This window comes from Erithacus rubecula (assembly GCF_903797595.1).
Source record: "Erithacus rubecula genome assembly, chromosome: 4".
Lineage (NCBI taxonomy): Eukaryota > Metazoa > Chordata > Aves > Passeriformes > Muscicapidae > Erithacus > Erithacus rubecula.
Window position 1 is genome coordinate 41,666,033 of NC_136686.1, and position 21,216 is coordinate 41,687,248.

General features: G+C 38.5%; 1 protein-coding gene across 2 annotated transcripts in view; it reads left to right on the plus strand.

Annotated features, from left to right (window-relative positions):
* GXYLT1 (glucoside xylosyltransferase 1) overlaps positions 1-21,216 on the plus strand; it is a 237,383-nt gene that overhangs the window by 192,037 nt on the left and 24,130 nt on the right. Inside the window, exon 2 of one of the 2 annotated variants that reach the window (XM_079304697.1) lies at positions 17,211-17,475. In XM_079304697.1, the coding sequence (XP_079160823.1) occupies positions 17,279-17,475 (197 nt within the window). In that variant the 5' untranslated portion in view covers positions 17,211-17,278. Of the gene's footprint in view, positions 1-17,163; positions 17,476-21,216 lie in introns of those variants that run through there. The other variant, XM_079304698.1, reaches the window with a different exon arrangement.

Below are 21,216 nucleotides of genomic sequence, written 5' to 3' on the forward strand. Positions count from 1 at the left end.
ATGCTGTCAGGCACTGTAGTGTGACTCTTGGGGCTGTCTTGTGCAGGGACAGAATTTTGACTCAATGATCCTTTTGGGTCCCTTCCAACTCAGCTCATTCTGTGATTCTATAGTAATTTAAATGCAATCTACAAATGCTTATGAGGCATCTTCAGACCAACTTTTTAATCTACATGTGTAAGGGTGCCATGAAAATGTGGTTTGAATGTTCATTATGCAGTGTTATTGGTATGTCCATTTTCACTTTTAGTTTAGTGAATTCTAACACAACTCTTGGAGTCTCTACTATTGGCATGTACTGAATTTAAATTTTTATAACATAGTTCAAGCTGCCTAAATATGTATTATTTGAGAATTGTGAAACATAGTTATATGTATGCAAATCAAAGATCAACTTAATCAATTATTGCTGCAACAGAATTTTCATAATGATTATCTTCTTAAAAACACCTGCTGGTACTTGGTGTGGTTAAATAGGAAAAATGTTATTAAAGAAAACATTTGTATGGATTTTTGCCAATGTTTGACACATTTTACTAGATTACTGTTACTGAATTATGTTGATGGTTTTACCAATATTTTTTGACACTTAAAACACTTATTGTAATGTTTACAAGCAAAATAGAAAACACATTTTAAGCATTGATTAGTTAACCTTGCAATTCAGGTAAAGTACTGCATTGTCGCTGTACACTGGTATTTTGTGTTGTGTAAAAAATACTGAACCTCAGATGGTGATGCATTTGGCAAAATCTATTTGGAAATATGAAAGTTTGGAAAAGCTTTAAAAAGAACAGAACTGCAGTTCTCATTTCTGCTTAGTGCTGTTTACCTGCCCCAGATTTTTCTAGTGTCACATAGTCACTTATCATTTCAGTACAGGAATATCAGATGTTGCACAAGAATAAGGAAATAACTTTTTGTTTGTTTGTTTGTTCTCGAATCAATTTCTTTAATATTGAATTGGCCGATTAGAATATATTATGTCATAAATAATTTGAAAAAGACTCAGTATCCTACTTAATGGCATAAGCTGTCAACATTTACGCACTTAGCAATATGCTGATAAAGAGCAGAACTATTTACAATACCATCTGGTATTATGTGAAATTACCAATAAAATATTTTTGTGAATACAGATTTTGCATTTTTGTTTACAACCAATAAGTGTTTTGATACATACATACGATTCATGTATAGGTTTTAAATTATATATTCTGGTTCAGTACAAAAGTCCATTTAGCTCCTTTTAGTGACGTAGGGCACTTACACTCCCGTGAGCCTTTTCTTTTTCATTCAAAGTAAATATATTTTTAAGTCTATGTGGAAGTTGGATGGACCTTCTTGGTAGTGAATCCAGCCCCAAATTATTACCATATATGATACATCCTCTGAACAGCTAAAACAATGGATTTTTGTAGCCCCTGACAATTGTGATGTTTGGTGGTTTCTTGTAGTAATGTATTTTTCTGTTTTTAATGCAGTACTTCTACAGGCACAATGGTACTGTTCTATTTTGTAAGATGCTAGTTGTGAAATACAGTTAGTTGCATAAAATGAGAGTCTGATGTGATATCTGAGAACATACATACCTCATTCCTTGGTGTTGCTGTTTAAACTTTTTAGACATCAAATGTTAATTATAGGCTATTTCAGATGGATAACTACTGACCTGTTTATTATGTATTCTGCTTTATCTTTCTAAGTAGGATGTCTGTTTATTGCTGTTACCTGGCCAAATTTAGTATTTGTAAAGCAATGCTTTTTAAGGTTCTTAAATGTTTTTGGGGCCGGGCTAGTGTTCAGAATAACATACACTAGTTTTTAAAAGAAAAATACCTGCTTCTCAACTTTATTTTTTTTATATTTTGTTTTTAGGTGGGACTATTTGCAGAATATACTGATGTAGTGAATTACAAAGGAGCTGAAATTGTTTAAAGTAAGCAGTTTAAGGATAGTAAATCTCATTGCAAGAAGTTTTATAAAATGCGTTTATAATTTGAAATGTAATGAATGCTAACACATTTCAGAATTTCTTGCAAAGAAATAATAATCTATTACCAGTAATTCACTAAATGGGAAATGTATTTTTATTTAAGTTTATGTGAATAAACCACCCAGCACTGCCAACAAAAGGACTCTATCTTCAGAATTAATAGCCATTTGGTTTGAAAGGAAGGATGGTGTGGATTTTACTATGATTCAACTGTCTCTAGAGAATAATCTCAAAAATGTGATATAAGTACAGTTACCAAAAAGAATGCAAAAAGTCTCTGTTCTTTATGGAACAAGACATTGAAGAGCAATTTCTACTACAGGTGCTACAGAAGTCAGTTAGGATCTTAAAAGCTGTGGTGGTTTTAATTGAACTATTACGTTGCCAGGGTTTCATTGCAATGATGCTTGTTTTAGCATTAAGCAAAAGTTAAGTTTTTGCCTGTTGGTGATTACAGGTATATGACAATAGTGACAGCAGAGTAGACAAATTCTAAGCAAAATACTGCATTTTACTGTGTTCATAATATAATTTAAATGAACTTCACTTTCATAATTTCTATATAATTTTTACTTGTAGTAATCCTAAGTCCTTTTTTCTAACTGTAAATATATTTAAAAGTATCTTTACTCCATTTATAAAAAGTGAAAATTTAATGTTGTAATGTGTTCTGATTAGCTATTTTTCTCTGTGATTGCTCTCTGCATAAGAACTGTTATTTGTTAAATCTATATATGCACCAGTCTTCAACAGCCATACATCCTGGGATGTTCATGAAATGGTGGCCCCCACAAAGACAAGTGTGATAGTGTTCCATGTAAATGAGTTCCTTTATGTGCTGATTGATTGTCTGGTTTCAGAAAGGAAAAGGGGGGAGAAGTGGGGGAAAATGAAGTATAAATAGTTCATTGATAAAGTGTACAGTAGTTCAGTTTCTTAGCTTCCTAATTTTGCCATTAATTATATGTGGTATAGGAAAAATAACAAATACACAGTTGGTTGATCTCTTTTTTTTCATTCATTTAAAGCTACATATTGAAGATAAACAAAAATTCTTCTACTCAGTAGCAGGCTGAATTATACCATGTAAAATCTTAATTCCAGCAAAAGAGGTAGTAATAAATTGCATTTAAAAATTTAGGATTTTTTATATTGAGAGTCAATAACTAAGAATATGACTGAAGTTTTAACCTATTATGTGTTTATCTTGATATTTGATGTTTTGGGGCATAGATTGTAAAATCTCAAAAAAGGTTGGATTTTATAATTTGTGCACTTTACATTTTTCTAATATTATGAATAGCACATTTTCAAGTAGCCATGTGAGACAGTACTTTCTAGAATTTGTTCTGTTGGTTCACTGTAGTGTTTAGGTAGGTCTTCTAAACTTCACATCTTGCATCTTAAATTCTTTACTTTTTTCCTCTCCTGTCTCAAAAGCCTGACAGTTTCCTATGTTTTGCTGATTGATTTTACTTTGTTAACAGGATTGATTTGGTATGGAACTGTGTATTGTGTACTTCTTATCCAGGGTTCTTTAACTGTATCTGTTTGGGGTTTTTTTTCTGTGGCATGACTTTATGTGGCTCTTTTCCTTATTAGGGAGTCTGGGTATACTTCATTCAAAATCAGAAACCATAGGGTAATAGGCATATACATTTAATTTCTCCAAAGGCAACAGCAAGTGCTATACTTGTAGTAAATTTAGCCTGTGCTTACTCAGGAATAAGATAGATAAAATAATAAGTTAGTGCTGGTTTTGGCTAGTGGACCAGTCAGTCAAATATGGCATTTTGAAAATGTGTACTTCTATCTCACTGTTAAGATTTGGTTGTGCTGGAAACACAGTTTGAGCTTTCACAGTTTGAGCTGAAATTATGCCCCAGCTTATGTCTCAGCAGTCTCGGTTTAAAAGGTTATAACTTCAAACTAGCAAAAACTGTACAGTAAAATCAGTCAAGCTGTAGAAACTCAGATGGCTTTCTTTTGTGCTGTCAAAGTTTTAAAAAGAGGAGAAACTGTTAAAAGAGACTTAGAAGACTTGTCTAGGACAACAATCAGATATTTGGCTTAGCTCAGCATCTAAAGAACCCATGTTTTAACAAAAATTAACAGGATTTTACCTCTAATTAAACTTGGAGAAGTACTTCATAAGTTAATTACAAATCAGTGATCTGTAGAAATTTTCTAACTTCCTGTCTAGAATGGAGTATATGGTACAACATGGTACAGCAATGGAGAATTGCATGCTTCCTGGAAAATACAATTATCCAACAGCAGGTGATGTTTACATGACTTTCCTAAGACAGTATGCCCAAAGATGTTGATATGTCTGTGAACAAGGCCCACAACTCCAGGTGTGTCCCCCCTACCTAAACTGTACCATTAGATTCAAACAGTAAAAGAAAATGCAGTGAAAAAAAAAAACAAATTAGTTTCAGATTCTAGAGTCTTAGTAATGCAGGAGCTGATTACTGCATCTATTTAACAGTGTTGGTAAAAATTAATAAAAGCAAACCACCACTGAATCATTCGATGTATTCAATCCTAATCTTGCCCCTTTTATTATGGGAGGCAGATAAAAGTCATCAGAATGAACTTGCTTTGTCTGCTGATGGCAGATTTTTAAGAGCAGACAGTTTAATGAGCACTGGAAGTTTTAGGTGTACTTTCAAGAAGATGAAGGGCAAAAGCATATTCCATAGCTCTTAATGATTATCATTAAGAATAATTACAAGAGATTGGTGTCCCATTTGGGGTTTTTGTAAAAGGCAAAATTGTAACCTTATCTAAATGCTCCTTGTCCCCTATGTTTAAAAAGAAGATTATCACTAGAAAAAATACTGTTCAGTAACAAGATTCTTAAACATACTTCCAAAATGGTAATTGTTTTGTAGAAAGTATGGCATATCTTGACAGATGGAGGACTGTTTGAGCAGGACCATGTTTTCGGGATCTAGGCCACCTGGAAAAGTGTAGTCTTTGATTACACTGTTTGCTGTCATGATTTAACCCCAGCTGGCAAATACCACACAGCCCTTTGTGCATTCTTCCCCTGTGCAGTGGGGGAGAGAATTCAAAGAGTAAGAGTCAGAAAAGTCATGGGTTGGGATAAAGACAATTTAACAGGTAAAGCAAAAGCTGCACATGCAAGCAAAGTCCACTCACCATTTCCCATGGGCAGGCAGGTGTTCAGCCATCCCCAGCAGATGGATCAGCAGAGCTCCATCACAGGTAACAGTGACAGGAGCAGACAAACACCATCCCTCCAAACATCTCCCAGTTCCTTCTTCCCCCAGCTCTGTATGCTGAGAACAACACCACATGGTCTGGGATATCCCTGTGGTCACTTGGGGTCAGGTATCCCCTCACAGTTCCTTGTGCACCCCCTGCTGCCTCACTAGTGGGACAGTAGCAAAAGCAGAAAAGGCCTTGACTCTATGTAACCCCTGCTCAGCAACAGCTGAACTATCTCTGTGTTATTATCACTGATTCCAGCATTATCTAAATCTAAAACACAGCCCCATGCTAGCTACTATGAAGAAAACTAACTATCCCAGCCAAAACCAGCACATCTGTGGGTAAATACTAATCTTGGTCAAAGCAAAATAAACGTGCTTCCTCAAGCTTTTAAGACATGTAGCTGTAGACCAATGGAGATCTCATGTACAGTGGAGTTATTGAGAAGATAGCTGAGGAAAAGAGACTATTAATGTATTTTTTCATAACCTGCAAACCAAGTGCATGTAATTTTCCTCTTCTGCATGAAGAAGAAAAAAGATACACAAAAAGGAAATAAATGTAACCCAGGCTAACGAAATGTGGCTCTTTTTCCTCTTCCCAAAATCGCTAGGTTCTACAAACTTCAGGTTCTGTTTGGTTCAAAGATAGTCCCAGGTATTTGTCACTAAAGAAGGATGGAGTTGTTCAATCACTTTGCATCTGTTAAGACAAGTGAGGGGTCAGGCCAATTCTACTTTCTGAATACCCACTTTGGGAACACAGAGATCTAATTTGCCATTTATATGCATCTAATATATAACTGTCATCCATGAATAATCTATTTCAAGCTGACTCTTCTTTGCACAGAATAAATAAAAATGCTTCAATGTCAAGCTGGTTCCTGATGGCACAGATCTCTGAGCAGGAAAATCTGGCATCTGACTGATCATCTCTCTCTGTAACAGCCTTCAGCTATGAATTAATCTAGGCAAGGGAAATATCTTCAGGTTACATGTATTACCATTACTCCCACCTCTGAAGGAAACATATTCTGATTCCTGATTCCTTCTTTTCCCTTTTCTTTTATTTCTCTTAAGTACATATGTAGTATAAGTGGATGCTGTGAGTTTGAAGTAATTTATTATGCCTGCTTTTTTAAGTGGGCAATTTGATTGCTGTTCCCACTTCTCCAATTATATTTTGGTTTCTTTAAGATCAACATGGTCATTCAGAATAATGGTATGTGGAAGCTTAGAGGTCAGTATCAATTTTATCACTGCTGTCTTTGTTTCTATATAATTGACTACCTGAACAGATTCTTTCTGAGCAAACTTAGTTACACTGATCCTGTACCATTCAAGCACTCTGTCTGAGGTACCTGGCATTCTGGAATGCCAATTATCTGCAAGTTTCTGTAAATGGTATTGTTCTATGCTGGGAGGCTTCCAAATGTGGCAAAATAAGCAGAATTCTTTCCAGTTGATGGAGGCAAATGTTACCAAGTAAAATGCTTTTAGTCCCTGCCAGAGAAGGAGATCTGAGGAGCATGCACAGATACTGAGTGCTTTCTCTGCTTTTCTACAGCAATTCCAAGTAGGAAGTGTCTGTTTCTAAAATGTCAAACACCTTCAAAAACCCTCAGTCCAACAAAGAGAGTTATAATGAGGGGGGGAAGGAAGAACAAAGAAAATGTATTTTCAGAATGGTCCCTAGGAGGGCCATATAATGACTTCTTTGTCTTTTGTCTGTTTAGTGTTCCTTTCTCTGTGTACTGTACTGGAAGTAGGCAACACACACACTTAGAGGTGTGTCTTGCTTTATAATTCTTGATGGCTGTTGGTTGAGTGACATTTGGCCTAAAGATGTAGGGTTTTGTGAGTTAAATAGTAAATACCATGAATTCTTCACTCTTGCATAGAAGTTATTTATTGAAAGGGCAGAAGTTTTAATGAAAGAGTTAGGAACAAAATTAATTCCTCTCATACAATTAGCTACTACACAATTTTAAAGGGTCTAATTCCTGGACTGCTAAGAAAAGGATAGCTTTATGTTGCAAGGGTGATAAGCACCTAGACTAGAATGGATGTGGCTTCTGAAGAGTTTTGTGGCCAGTAATTCATATGGCTGTTTTCAGTGATTATTCCACACCTTAACCTGTTAATCTTGAAGCGTTGTTAGAGCATCCATACAAAGAAATCAAAACTACCAACAGTACTGTCAGATGCTCTTAAAGTTTACTAAGTGCCTTACACAGAGCATCACTGAGGCAATGATTCAATTGCAAGGAAGTTTGATAAAAGATTTACTCCTCTGGTTGAAGTCACAGGTTGTCGATTGTAACGGTGATGTTCCTGGTTATAGACATTAGAATCTTACATTTTATTGCTGATACAAGTACGTAATAAAAAACAGTCCAGAAATTTTTGAGGCTTTCAATTTGTAAAACATCCATTCTTTGGAGGAGACTTTCTCTTCTAGCCAATTGTGATGGTCTACTGGAATGTCACAGAAGTGAATAAAACTTGTGAGTACTTTTGGATGCTTTCACATTTCTCAGTTTCTCAGTCAAGGACAGTATTACCTTTCTTGGGAAGGGGTACCTAAGTTGGTTTTGTTCATAGGGATTGTGTTTATCCAACTAATTTTTTTAAGGGATTTATAATTAGAAAAAGGGCTTGTTATTTTGAAAATAAAAATCTTACCTGCCAGGTGTCTTCCCCAAAATGAGTAAGTGCCTTTTCTGTTCTGACTCTTAGAAGTATTTACTTTGTCAGTTTGAATCTGAATGTCCTGGATAAACCAACTATTATGTACCGAGTGTTACCAATGGCTTGAAATTCTTTCACTGGAACAACAAGAGACAGATTGTAAGCCACTTGAATTGAGACCTGATGTAATCAGAAGTTTTAGAACTGCTACAAGTAGTATACTTCTAAGAACAATGTAACTTTTCAGGAACTTGATATTGATAGGAAATAAATATTTATTAAAAGAAATATATTAAATAAATATTTATTTACCATTTTGAGTAAGAGAGAATGTTACACCGTGGGGGCAACAGTCTTGCTGTTAGCAGTCCTGACTAGTTAATGGAAACTGAGGCCCTAGATTCTTAACTATTTAAAAAAGGATAGTATTTGGTGAGAGATTGGGACTGTGAATCTTATGTCCACATTCTAATAAAGTAATTTTTCCTACCTAAGTTTTTACCAATTCTCAAACAGAAAAAAAAGCATGAGCAGATATCAGTAAGAGGCTCTCTGGTTTAATTGGTGCTGCTTCCTATCTCTAGTGGATTTTTTTTTAATTTTTTTTTTTAAACTTTGCTCAGGACTGGTACAGCTGAAAGTATATTTTCCCTTCATTCTTAAGCCTAGACTTTGAATGGAGTTTCTCTGAGACACTTTTGTAGTGAAATCGTATTCCCTACAAACATTGAAGACAAAAATAAACATCTCTGTGAATGAAAGAACTTGTGTGGTTGTAATTTTTTAATATACACAAATTTAATTTAAAAAATCTAAACATACTCTAAGAAAAGCATAGCATATTGATCTACTTAAAAGGTCTCTGTGTAGCAGTCAGAAAGAACAATTTGCATCATGAGATGTTGCATATTTTCTGTCTGGTAAACTGTGTTCATTTTCAGCTTAGCACTCCTTTAAGGATGACTATACATTGCATTTAGACAAGCGTATAGTAACCCATTGGGATACTGCCTCCAACTGACCTCTCCCTGACCTCAGTTCAAAGACTATATTAAACAATTTAAAATTCTGAAAGCTTGGCAGGAAAGCTGAGGGGAAGTGTCTGGAAAGAAAGAAACAGAAGGAATCACAGTACAAAGACTATTTTTTTCTTAAATGATAAATGTTGCACAGTTAATGATAATGACACTGTTTAAAAATTTACATCCCTATAGTTATTTCACATTGATGACATATTGTTGGTTCCAGAGGAGCATAAATAGATGTTTTTGATGCCTAGAATAGTGACACACATTGAAATGCCTTTCCCAGGAATAAATTAATACTTCTTGCCTGTGAACAATCTGACAAGAAAGTATTTTTGGTGAAAACTAATGTAAGTGGACTGCAATCTTGACTGGCAATGGTGATGCTTAGGGGTCTGTTATGATAAAATAGTAAATAAAATTATTAAATTTTTCAGAACCCATTTCTGAATGTATTATTTGTACTGTCTAGGAGAAACTGCAAGAAATGCAAGTGGGCAATTTGGGGATAAACAGCAGACTTTAGGAATTTGATCTCAAAATTCCAAGAGGCCTCTGCTAATTTATTGGCAGAGATGATTCATTACTGCTTTTAGTTATGATGGAAGTTGAGATATTCCTGGGAGTACTGCTTCTGAAGCAAGAAACCATGAAAGCATCCATGCTTGCAAATTAAAGAAACAAATGAGGTAAGAAACTTGAGAAGGGGTCTTTGTCTACAGCTTTATCTCATTGTGCATAAAAACTACTTTGCTACTGAAGCAATTTATAAAACAGTGGTCTATGTAGGTTCTCTCAATTTGTCTTCAATTCTACAGTTCCCATGTTCAGTTCTCTGAATTATTTGTCATTTATGTTCCTTTGCAGCATGAGGCAAAGATCCTACAAGGCATTCTTGAAAGAAGCTGATTCTCTTGTAAAGAGCATCGGAGATTCTCATTTGTGTAGCAGGTAACTGAAGTGTCAGCCATGAGAATGGGACCTCGTCCCCTCTCCAAGGAGGCAGCATGTGAGGCTAATACCTCCTTGGGTGCAGAATGCTTTAAATGCCACCCTGCCATTATTGGGCATAAATTCCCAAGTGCAGGCAGCAAGTGTTGGGAAACTGTTGACGTAATGACCAGATTTGGTATTAGCATAAATACTGACTAAATTGGCATTGCATACCAGAATAGGGCTATTGTCACTAATTAAAGGGGTCTAATTTAGTCTTACTTACTCATCTATTTTGCAAGAACAGAAGGGATTCAAAGGAGGAGAGCCTTGTTAAGCCCTTCTCTCACCCTTGTATTCACTTCTTTCTGCTATTGACAGGTTCGGCAAGACTGCTACACAATTATGTGTCTGAAGATCAAAACAAATTTCTTAAATTCCACACAAATGTTTTGGCAGCCATGGGAGATCACAGCATTCCCCTGCAGATATGGGCCTGGTGCCTGGAGATAGTTTAGGACAGTGTCCAATTTTATTTTACCCTTTCTTGTCCCAAAAGAAAAGAAAAGACTAAAAACTAAATTTGTAAAGTTACAGATTAAAGATGGGCAAAGAAAGGCTAAGTTATGCATAAGTACAATCATGAGTTAGCTGAACTTAAAATTATCTTGGGTGTTTCGTGCTCAGAGTTCAGCACTACACTACACAACATCTTGACTGCTTGCTGGCTCTGCTGCCACTCGTGCAGCGGGATGGTCTGAGAGCAATCCAATTGACACCACAGATAATGCAGTGTAATGTCTGCACACTCCAGGGCTGCACAGCACAGTGCAGAGCAGGCTCACTGCTCACAGGACTTATTTCTGTGAGCTTCAGGCATGGCCAAGGCTGTCACCAGGTGTGAGGGTGCTGGGTACCTTAGGCACTTGTCTGTGATGTGTTTGTTATATTCAGTGTTAAGCAGTCAGTAAAAAGGGCAATATAAGTGTCTTACCTCTTCTTCCTGATAATTCAAGTACTGAATACTTTAAACTACATTTGACTGCTTTTGAAGCAGTTGTGGTTTTGAAATTGTAATAATGAAAATTGAGCAACCCTTAGAGAAAAATATGGAATGACAAACATTAGGATTTTATTTCTCTATCTCTAACATTGTCTCTACATCAGTTTACATGCAAAATTCTATTTGAAGGGAGAATAAAACCTGGGTACAGATGAACAAAATAAAAAGGTAAATAAATTGGCAAAGTCAGTCAATTACTACCTGGTTTGACTGACTGACTACTTTCCAAAATGCCTCCTTACTGAACAACCATGTTTTGTCTTTTCTATTTTGAAATAGGAGCTACTGGCTCCAGTGTATCATCTGGCTTGCACCACTGAATGGGTTTTGTGGAGCTGATATCTCTCCTATACCTCTGTTACCACTTACAAGGACAGCTGGCAGTTGTCATCTAAGTTTTTTTCATTTTAGCTGTTTGCTAGATGTAGTTTTGCTTTCTAAGACATGCAGCCTTTTTTGATTGGAAATGACAAAATGCATTAAATTTTTACATCAAATATAAAAAACTCCCCTGAAATAAAAGCAGTGGTTTTTGTTGACAGTCTGAGTATTTCCTGGGCTAATTAATTCATTTTAAGGATCTTCAAAAAAGTGAATAGGATAACATACTTAGTACAAGTAGAATAAATTCACTGAATCTACGTTGTTACTGTGAAATGGAAAAGGTAAAAAATACCTACTTTCAGATTATTTGATACATTTCATCTTAAAAATTGAACTTCCAAGGCATAATGAAGCTACTGTTACGCATGGGTACTGCTAGTAAATATTTTTTTCTATTAGAGATAAAAAATATATTGTAGAAATTGAAAAACCCTCATCTGGGTATCAGGACTCAAAATTCCTGATGCTGTAGCAGACAACAGCAGGACACAATAAGGACTTTTAAACTTAAGTATTATTATGTGTAAATAAACAAGTGAAAACCTGCCCTGCTTGCCTTATTTCTATATTTTTTGTATACGGTATAGATTTGTGTAAAAGTACTTTAAACACAAATCGTAGAATCACAGAATTGTTTGGGTTGGAAGAGACCTTAAAGATCATCTAGTTCCAACTGTCCTGCCATGGTCAGGGACACCTTTCACTAGACAAGGTTGCTCAAAGCCACATCTAACCTGGCTTTGAAAACTTCCAGGGATGGGACATCCACAGCTTCTCTGGGCAACCTGTTCTGGTGTTCTACATCTTCATAGTGAGTTTTTTTTTCTTATATCTAACCTAAACCTACCTTTTTACAGATTAAGGCCATTCCACCTTGTCTTACCAATTACATGCCCTTGTAAGAAGTCCCTCTCCAGCTCTCTTGTTGGCCTCTTTAGGTACTGGGAGGCTGCAGTTAAGTCTCCCAGAGCCTTCTCTTCTCCAGGCTGAACAAGCCCAGCTCTCTCTCAGCCTGTCTTCACAGGACAGGTCCTCCAGCCCTGTGGTCATCTTCATGGCCCACCTCTGCACTCTCTCAGCAGGTCCATGTCCTTCTTGTGTTGGGGACCCCAGAGCTGGATGCAGTACTACAGGTGGGTCTCATGAGAGTGGAGTAGAGGGGCAGAATCCCCTCCCTTGCCCTGCTGGCCACGCTCTTTCATGCAGCTCAGGACATGTTTGACTTTCTGGGCTGCCAGCGCACATTGCTGGGTCATGTTGAGCTTCTCATCACCCACTGGTTTAGAGACAAGGATATTGAAACTGTGGGACAGTTTCAAATGTTTTGCACAAGTGCAGGTATATGACATCTCTGCACTTCCCTCATCCATCAACATTCTAAGCCCACTGCAGGAAGTTACCAAATTTGTCAGGCACGATTTGCCCTTAGTAAAGCCATGTTGGTGTCACCCATCTCCTCTTTATTATACCCTTGCCAGGTACAGTCTTTGGAAAATTTTAGATGATGCAAAGAAACAATTGTCCAACATTGAGAATCCCTTCTGGATTGATGTGTGGAAGCTCCAAATGTAGTAATCTTTACAGGAAAAAAAAGCACTTGACACACAAATATTGAAAAAAAAGATAAAAAAGAAAATTTTCTTTGTGCTAGAAAGTATTCCTTCTGCTTTTTTAATGTAGTAAACTACTAAATACTGTGCAAGTCTACATATATAGATGCTTATTGATTTAGAGCATGAAATTTGAACTTTCTTAAGAGGAATTAGTATTTTGACTAATATTTAATAACTTACAATTATTCACAGAGGAACTATTAAATAAATTTTGAAGAGTAATATTGGTGAAGAGATTTATTCAAATTAGAAGAAACTAGGAAATTTGCAAAGTATCACACCACTTCCTGAACAGTTTATAAGGCATCTTACTTCATTTTGTGCACTATTGTCCTAGATATTTTTCCTGTTTCTGTTGTCTTTGGGTGTTATTGTGATTATCAACAATAATTGCGAAATATTTTAAACACACTACACTCCTGCTTAAACACAGTACAACACTAAACAATGAGAGCTAAATAGGAAAGGGAAGGGGAAGGTAATATTTTGGTTATCAATAAAAGTTGATCTTGAAAATTTTTATTTTTATACATTAGGAAATTTGAAGGGGTAGATGCAATAAGAGTGGAAGGCAGTTGTACTAGACTAAGTATTTTTCTTAAAAGGTAATAGACAGGGGGAAAAAGTGATATCTGGTGGAAAAAGAAAAGGGTCATTGCCCCAAGAAGTCTGATGATACCATCATGTGCAACACATGGCAGCAAAGCAGCTTCTTCCTGCTTACCCAACCCTGCAATCTATCATAGCCAAGTGCTGACACTGCAGCTTGTATGAAAGGGCATGTGAACATCAAAGAAAGTGTCTTTGCCTTTGAAAAACCCTTAACTGGTTTTCATACAGGGCAGTATTGACACAAATCTATCAGCACAAAATCTTATTGCTTTACCAACTTAATTAATGGTTTAATTTTGTGAAAGAACAAAAACAAATGCATCTGATTAGGGCTTTTTTTCCCTTTTTTTGTTTTTTAATTTAAGTTTATCTGATTTATCTTGATCTAATGAGTTGTTAGAATGTTGGTTTCCTTTTCTGGCTCACAGTGACTACTCTTATGACCCTTATGAACACATTTGAAGAAGTATCAGATGCTGATTTTTTAAAAAAAATTGGTTGTCTTAACAACTTATTTAACACCTGTAGTTTAATAAGATGGCTTTTTTGTCTGGATGTGAGCTATTTTCTGGATGTAGCAAATAGAATTGAATACTCAAGATACAAAAGTTACCATGGCTAAGTAACTAAATTCTAATCAAGAAAAGGATTTAAAGATTTAGAATCATTAATAGGAGGAGAGAATCTTGCATATGGTTGTAACTCTTCATGTTTTAAGTTAATTGAAGACTAGTAGACCTTGCAGCATAAAATGTTACATGTTGTTCATAAACTATTCATTGTGAGTAATAAAGATACATAATTATTAATTTTTAAAGAATTTGGGTAATTATATACCATCTGATAATCTTTTTCTCAGTGATACAATTTAGCTATGGCATTTCAGTTACTTTTGCTGATCTCCCTTACTCACAAGGCCAAGTTCATAGTAAGAAGAATTTTATCTTTTATCAGACCAACTCATAGATTAAGTGGACAGATTTTGCAGTGTGAAAAAAAGCCTTGTGTGAGTGTGTAAGTTTAGCTGTTTTTTTTCTCCCCAATTGCAACAGAGAGTTTAACAAAGACACTTTCTCTCTGACCTTGCCTTAGCTATATTTTTAGAGCAGTGCAGATACATTCTCATTCATTAATTATTCACATATTATTGAACAGCACTGACTGAAGAGAAGTCCTTAAATTCATATTTGGGTAATGACATGGTTGGTAATAAAAAAATTCTCTCTATGTCACTTCTCTTTAGCACTCCTTATTTATCTTTTCTCCTCTAAGAATATAATTTTTTCTTCTGAAGCATGAGACCTTTATTACTACCTATCTGCCACGTTCATTCTTGGTGACACTATAATGTCCTTCAGACCTTTTTCTCTGGCTCAAACACTCTTCCACATAAAAGACAGGTGTCACACCTCAGCAGGGAATAAGTGGTCTCTGCTTTTAAGCTTGCTGCCAGTAAATACTCCATTTTATCTGTCTACTCTGAGTCTCATGTCTGTGTGTTACTCTTGCCCTGCCATATGGGCTTGACAGTGTGTGTAAGGGGCTGTGAAGTGGGAGAGTGCAAGAACTCATAACACAGGTCAGCAGATAGGTATGCAGTGAGAGCAATGAACCTGATTTTGAGCACAAACACAAATTCAGGGAAGCTGAATGGCAGGGGCAGAAAAAGGGGCAGAAAGCCCAGCTAAGACCTTGAGTGGTGCTTTCAGAGCCAGTCCTTCATGCAGTGCTAGGCAGTAACCTCTTTCCAGAGTTCTTTTTACATATCCTTTACCATTTCATCTATGACTCTCCCATCAGCACCCTGCCATCTTTGGCCCTGATTTCTCTTCATCCTCTCTAGTTCCTTACTTCTCTTGGATCCTACATTTTTTTTCCCCTCAGCCTGAATTTCCATGCTTGTATCTCTTAATAATCATCCCAGTATCTCCATTGCAAACAGAGTTGAATATCCCATATTTTCTGAGGACCACCTTTTCTCCTAATTTCTTTTTTTTATTTTGAGGAATAGGTTATGAATAATTTTGCCATTACTTCTCTTCCAACTACCACAGTTGCCAGCTGGCATCCTGCTTTCCCCTTCTTTCAAGCACAGCCAAGAACAGCAGTAGGCTATGGCTTAGGTTTTATGGGCATTCACATATAACATACATCCTTAGATCACAAAAGGTATAACTGAACTGTATTTTATGGTTTATTGGACATGATGTTGGTATTTTTCTTAAAATGCAGGGTCCTGAATGGAGATATTATCAATTATTTTAAAGAAGGATGTTTATAGTTCACAGAAAAAAGTGAGCCAAAGGCACTGTAAGGACAAAAAGTTATGCAGAATTATTCCAAATTTGTATTTTTTCTAAAAACAGTGTCAGAAGCTGAGGGAGCAGCACTGAATGATGAATTTAAAATACTTACCTTGGCAATAGTATAGGTTAGCTAAGCTGTTAGGCCTTTGCTCAGTGGTCTGGGCTAGAGAGAGAATGTACTACTGTGTTGGATTCAGCTGATACCCAACCAATATTCTCCCTAACAAGATGTACAGCTATTATTTCTTCTGCCACTTCCCAGCCCTACATTTTGTTGTTCAGAAGCACGACTTGGTGAGTCAAGTCCTATCTTTGCTAGTGACTACAAATAAATCCTTCAGGCTCAGTTCTCCAAGCTTCTCTGGTCCAGCATCTCTCTGGCCCAGGAGCACCCACCTGCTCCTTGGGCCAGGGTACCACAGTCATCTGTGTTCCAAGGCCAGAGCAGGGAAGGATGCCAAAGTGATTTGCATGCTCCAGCTGCGTCTGTACAAGGAGAAATTACATCTGTGTAGCTTCAGCTGCCTGAGGAATGAGTGGGAATATCAAAAATTGGGTAAAGGTTGAAAGGGAGCACAGTGGGTCATCAGGTCCAGCCTTCCTGCTCCAGCAGAGTCCTCCTAGAACACATTGCACAGGACTGTGTCCATATGGTTCTTGAATATCTCCAGAGAGGGAGACTCCACAACCTCTGTGTTCCAGGGCTTGGTCACCTGCACAGTAAAGTTCTTCCTCAAATTCAGGTGGAACTTCCTGTGTGCCAGTTTCTCCTGTTGCCTCTTGTCCTATTGCTTGGCACCACCAAGAAAAGTTTGTCTCCATCCTCTCGGCACCCTCCCTTTAGATATTTATATGACTAGAATATCCTTGTGCAGAAGCAGCTGTGAAGCTTTCACACAGGAGAAGTTAACAAAACCGGAAAGATTGAGAACAGGGAAAGAGTGCCATTTTGAGGGAGCTTTAGCCCCACTTTTGCCCTTAATGAAGGCACGCACCCTCTAACAGTTTTACATTCTTATACTGAGGTTCTCAGAGCTGCACACGGGATTCAAGGTGAGGCCGCACCGGTGCGGAACAGACCGGGACTGCCACTATTATATACTTGGGCTATTTCATCGCTCGACTTCTCCCAGGGACCGATGTTCGGGAGGCCTGAAAGAGGATGACACCAGGCTGAGCACAGGGCGGCGGGGAAGGGAGGGAGGCATGCAGCGGGAAAAGGGAGGTGCGGCTTTTTCCACTTTTGGGGCAAATAATCAGCGGGCGGCCCCGCGGCCCCGCCCTGCGGCCCGCCCGGGCCCGCCCCTCGCACGCCGGGCCGCGCTGGGATCGCGCCGCCGCCGCCGAGCCGCGGGCCCGCCCGGCTGTGCCGAGCCGAGCCGTGCCGTGCCGTGCCGCGCCGCGCCGGGCGGCAGGATGCGGCGGCTTGCGCGGGTGGCGCTGCTGTGCCTGGGCTGCGCCGTCTGCTCGCTGCTCTACGGCCTCAGCCAGCTCGCCCTGTCCCTGGAGCAGGAGCCCGGCGGCGGCGGCCAGAGGCAGGCCCGAGACCCCGCCACGCCCGGCGCCGGGCGGCAGGCGGGGAGCGCGGGCCGGGGCCCGGCGGGGAGCGGCAGGTACGCGGCGCGGGGCCGGGGCCGGGGCCGGGCGGGGAGGCGGTTCCCGCCGCATTCCCGCGGGGAGGGCAGGAGGCGCGGGGCCCCCCCGTCCGTCCCGGCCGCGGGCGGAGCGGTCGCGGTGCCGGCCGGGCGGCGGCGCCGGGGCCTGGAAGGCGCTTGGGGGGCCGCGGGCGGTGCGGGCTCCGTGCGCTCCCTCCCGGCCTCCCGCGGGCCGGGCACCGGGAACGGCGGCTGGGAAAGCCTTTAACGAACAAGGAAAACTTTCAGTGGCCCGCGAGCGGCCCCGCGGCGCTGAGCCCGTCCCTGGGCCCCGCTTGGGGGACAGGCCGAGTGAAGCGACCAGGGTTGCGTTTCCTTCTTCCGAAAGGAGAAAATTTCACGGTGCTCCTTCAAGTCTGAAACTTAGTAACTTTATGACTATCAACTATAGCTTCAGCGAAGCAAAACTTTATAATGGGATACCTTAATACAGCCAGTCTTCTCACAGGAACCAGTGAGTTCCGTTCTGTAATTAAAGGGGCGCATGTCCCAGCATCTCACACTCTGCACAGTTCTGTTGCCCTCTGTCAGCAGAAATTCTAATGTGGCCAAGTGGTGAGTGAGGTTGTGGAATGGAAATTACTAGTTTTCATTTAGATTATAGTTTCGTAATCCTGTTCACCTGTGGCTACCGGAGTCCTAAAGCCAGGAAAAAAGGAGTGATGAGAAATCTCTTACTGAAAATGGAGGAAAAATTAGGACCAGACCCTTCTGGGCTAGTCTAGCTCTACCTCTGCCCAGATTCTACAGCACTTTAAAGCAAAGTGAGTTTATTGGTTTGGCTTCCCAGTCCCTGTTTGCTTGTGCTCCTCTGAGTGGGTTCATCTGGTGTGGTCACCTGCCTGAAAACTACCTAGTTTTTTTTGCCAACTCAGCGCTCTGTATTGCCTCAACATGTAATTATGAAAGTGTCGATGCTGTTGTAAAGGACTTGCAAAGGATGGCAGGATGACAAGCTCTGACTTAATAATCTTAAAATACCGTGAAGCAGCATTTTAAGTTAATAGGGGTGGAGTCAGCTGAAATGTGAAACCCAGCTTTCAACTGGTGTGACTAGTTACAATAATTTTTCCCCCGTATTGTTGCTTTAGTTCAAGTTAATAGATTATTACATGAACTTCTAGTTCATGATTAAAAACTCCTTGTGAGTGGTTGAAATCTACTTGATAAATTAAAATATGATGAAAAATCCCAAATATATATATATATGATATTTGCTTTACTCAAGAAAACATGCAGTTTAAATGAAGCAAACTTTTGCTGGATAGAAGATGATAATGTGCTATTAAATACTGAAATGACTTTAAGCTGCATTATACTGCTAGTAAGCAAAAGAAGAACAAAGTTTATTTTAAAAGCTATACTGTATTAGTATTTGCACTAAAAGTTTTGTTTTAAAATATGAGTGGAGAAGAACCTCAGCAAGGTGCAAGAAGCTTCTTGCTGCAGTGGTATCAGATGAGATATAAATCTGCTTCGTGTTGTCAAACAGAAAAGTTTTACTAACTGAGAAAGTTCTTTCCTGAATATCTCAAGTGTCACAAATAATTTCACTGCATATAGTTTTGTGGAGGCATATCTCCTTCCAAAACTAGTGTCTTTTGTCACCTGTGTGGGAATTCTTTGCCTATAAACTGCTGTTAAGCTGAAGGCTCAGGATAAACATCCCCTGTTGTAAGTTATTGAAACATGCTGTTTGTGCAAAAAGTGCCTGTGCAAAACATATTTGTGAGTCAGGCTCTTAGAAAAGTCCCTAAAAGGCTTTTGATTAAGGAAAAGCTCTGTCCTATGGCTGTTAAGAAATGTCCCACTGAATGTTCCTTTAGATGCATTTGTAAATTATTTTTGAGTGTTAAATTGCATTACATTCACTTTTGTAAGTGACACACACATCTTGCTGAACATATTGGTGTTTTTCAGATTTTATACATCAGCTACTATATGCATTCACACAGTGCTATGGCCACCTGTTTTATGCCCACTTCTGTCTTGTGATCATATAATATCCTGAAGGGTGCATAACCTTACAGAGTAAACTGCATTTAGATCACCTTCTAATCCCTAAATTTAACATTTTGTATGCATTAATAGTAACTTTCATAAATGGGTTGCTTCACCTGTGTTCACTGATAGCTTTAAAATACAGTTCAGCAAAACAAATATAACTATCATTTGAAGGCATTCATGCTCTCAGCAGTGTTTTTCTGTTTTCTTTGGCCAATAAGTGTTTTCTTTGCCTGAATAGTCAAGTTTGGTGTACTCCACAAGGGCAGAGAGAGCTTGATCATGCTCTGAGATAGGGGAGGGAGATGTTGGGTTTACTGTTAGTTTTTGGAAACAAGCAAACATGAAAACTTAAAGCCTTGAATAAGGTTTTAGAATACTACACCTGAGAGAATTTAGCAGTGGTGATGACATGTTTAGGAAGAAAATAATTTAAAAGGAAGTACTATCTTGAAACTAGCATTACAGGCTGAGGCAGGATCCTCCGAGAAACATCATAATTCACAGGAATTTATTGGGTAATCAGTTTGGTAAGGAGTTGTTTGTTTCAAATGCTACTCTGGCCTGAGGAACAAGATGACTGGAGACTATCTTGAGACTTGATATAAACAGCTGAAGTCAGCTGAAGCTGACTTTAAGAATTTAATAGCTAAAGTCTTCATAAATGCCTTGGATGCAGGACTGGAGGGGATATTTAGAAGGTTTGCAGATGATAAAAACTGGGAGGAGCTGTTAACTCCTTCGAATTTGTCAATATTGCCACTTCAGTTAGGGGGTTTTTGACCTTCTGTTCAGGTCCAAAAAAGTGCTATTCTAATAGCAATTTTGAGATATACAGAAGGAATCAATCTGTTGTCAGTTCTGTGAATTTAGTGAGGTCAGTGAATTTGACCCTTTGCACTGTAGTTCAGCATTTTTGTACTGCCAGCCATACCATTCTGTGTGCAACACTGATGTTTGATTATACCAGTCTCTGCTCTCTAACTGTTCTGGCAGAGGGAGAGTTAAGTGGATTATAGTACATAGAAAAGGATAGAAAGTATATCCACAAGCTTAGCTGAAGAGGCTGGTTTTGAGAGGTTCTTGCCTTGCCCTGTACACAGCTGTTTGCATCAGTACCAAAGCTTAACCTGCAGTTTCACAAGTTTGCTTCTCTCTTCTTATTTTAAGAAATTGGTCCAGAACCTGTCAAAGAACTTCAAAATATGAGGTAAACTTAAAAGGATGAAACGTTGAATAATTTGTAGTTGAAACTTCATTTAAAAACTGCTCAATTTGACAAGCATTTGACCAGCAAATATTATTTTGCATAGGAATGTTGTGAAGCAATGAAATGTTAGCAAGATTTTTCCATTTAAAAGGTTTAGGTGTCAGATATCTATCATTGTATTGACTATCTCCTATCTAATAAAGCCATCGCCTCTATGACAAAATATGTCATAACAATTTGTGATATTGCTGCAAATGTTCAGAAAGAGCTCTTGAGGAGAATTAGAAATTCTTAGTGCATCTGGGAGTTGAATTAAGCATCTTATCATCCCAGTTTTTTTACTCCTGTGTGATTTTGAGCAGAAAGGAAATTCATCCTTCCTGTTTCGCTGCACTTTTGGGCTATGCTGTAGGAGAGACATGAGTCTGTTTATTGGTTGGTTCATGCAGTTGATAGAACTTAGGTTGTTAATGGAAGAAATTATG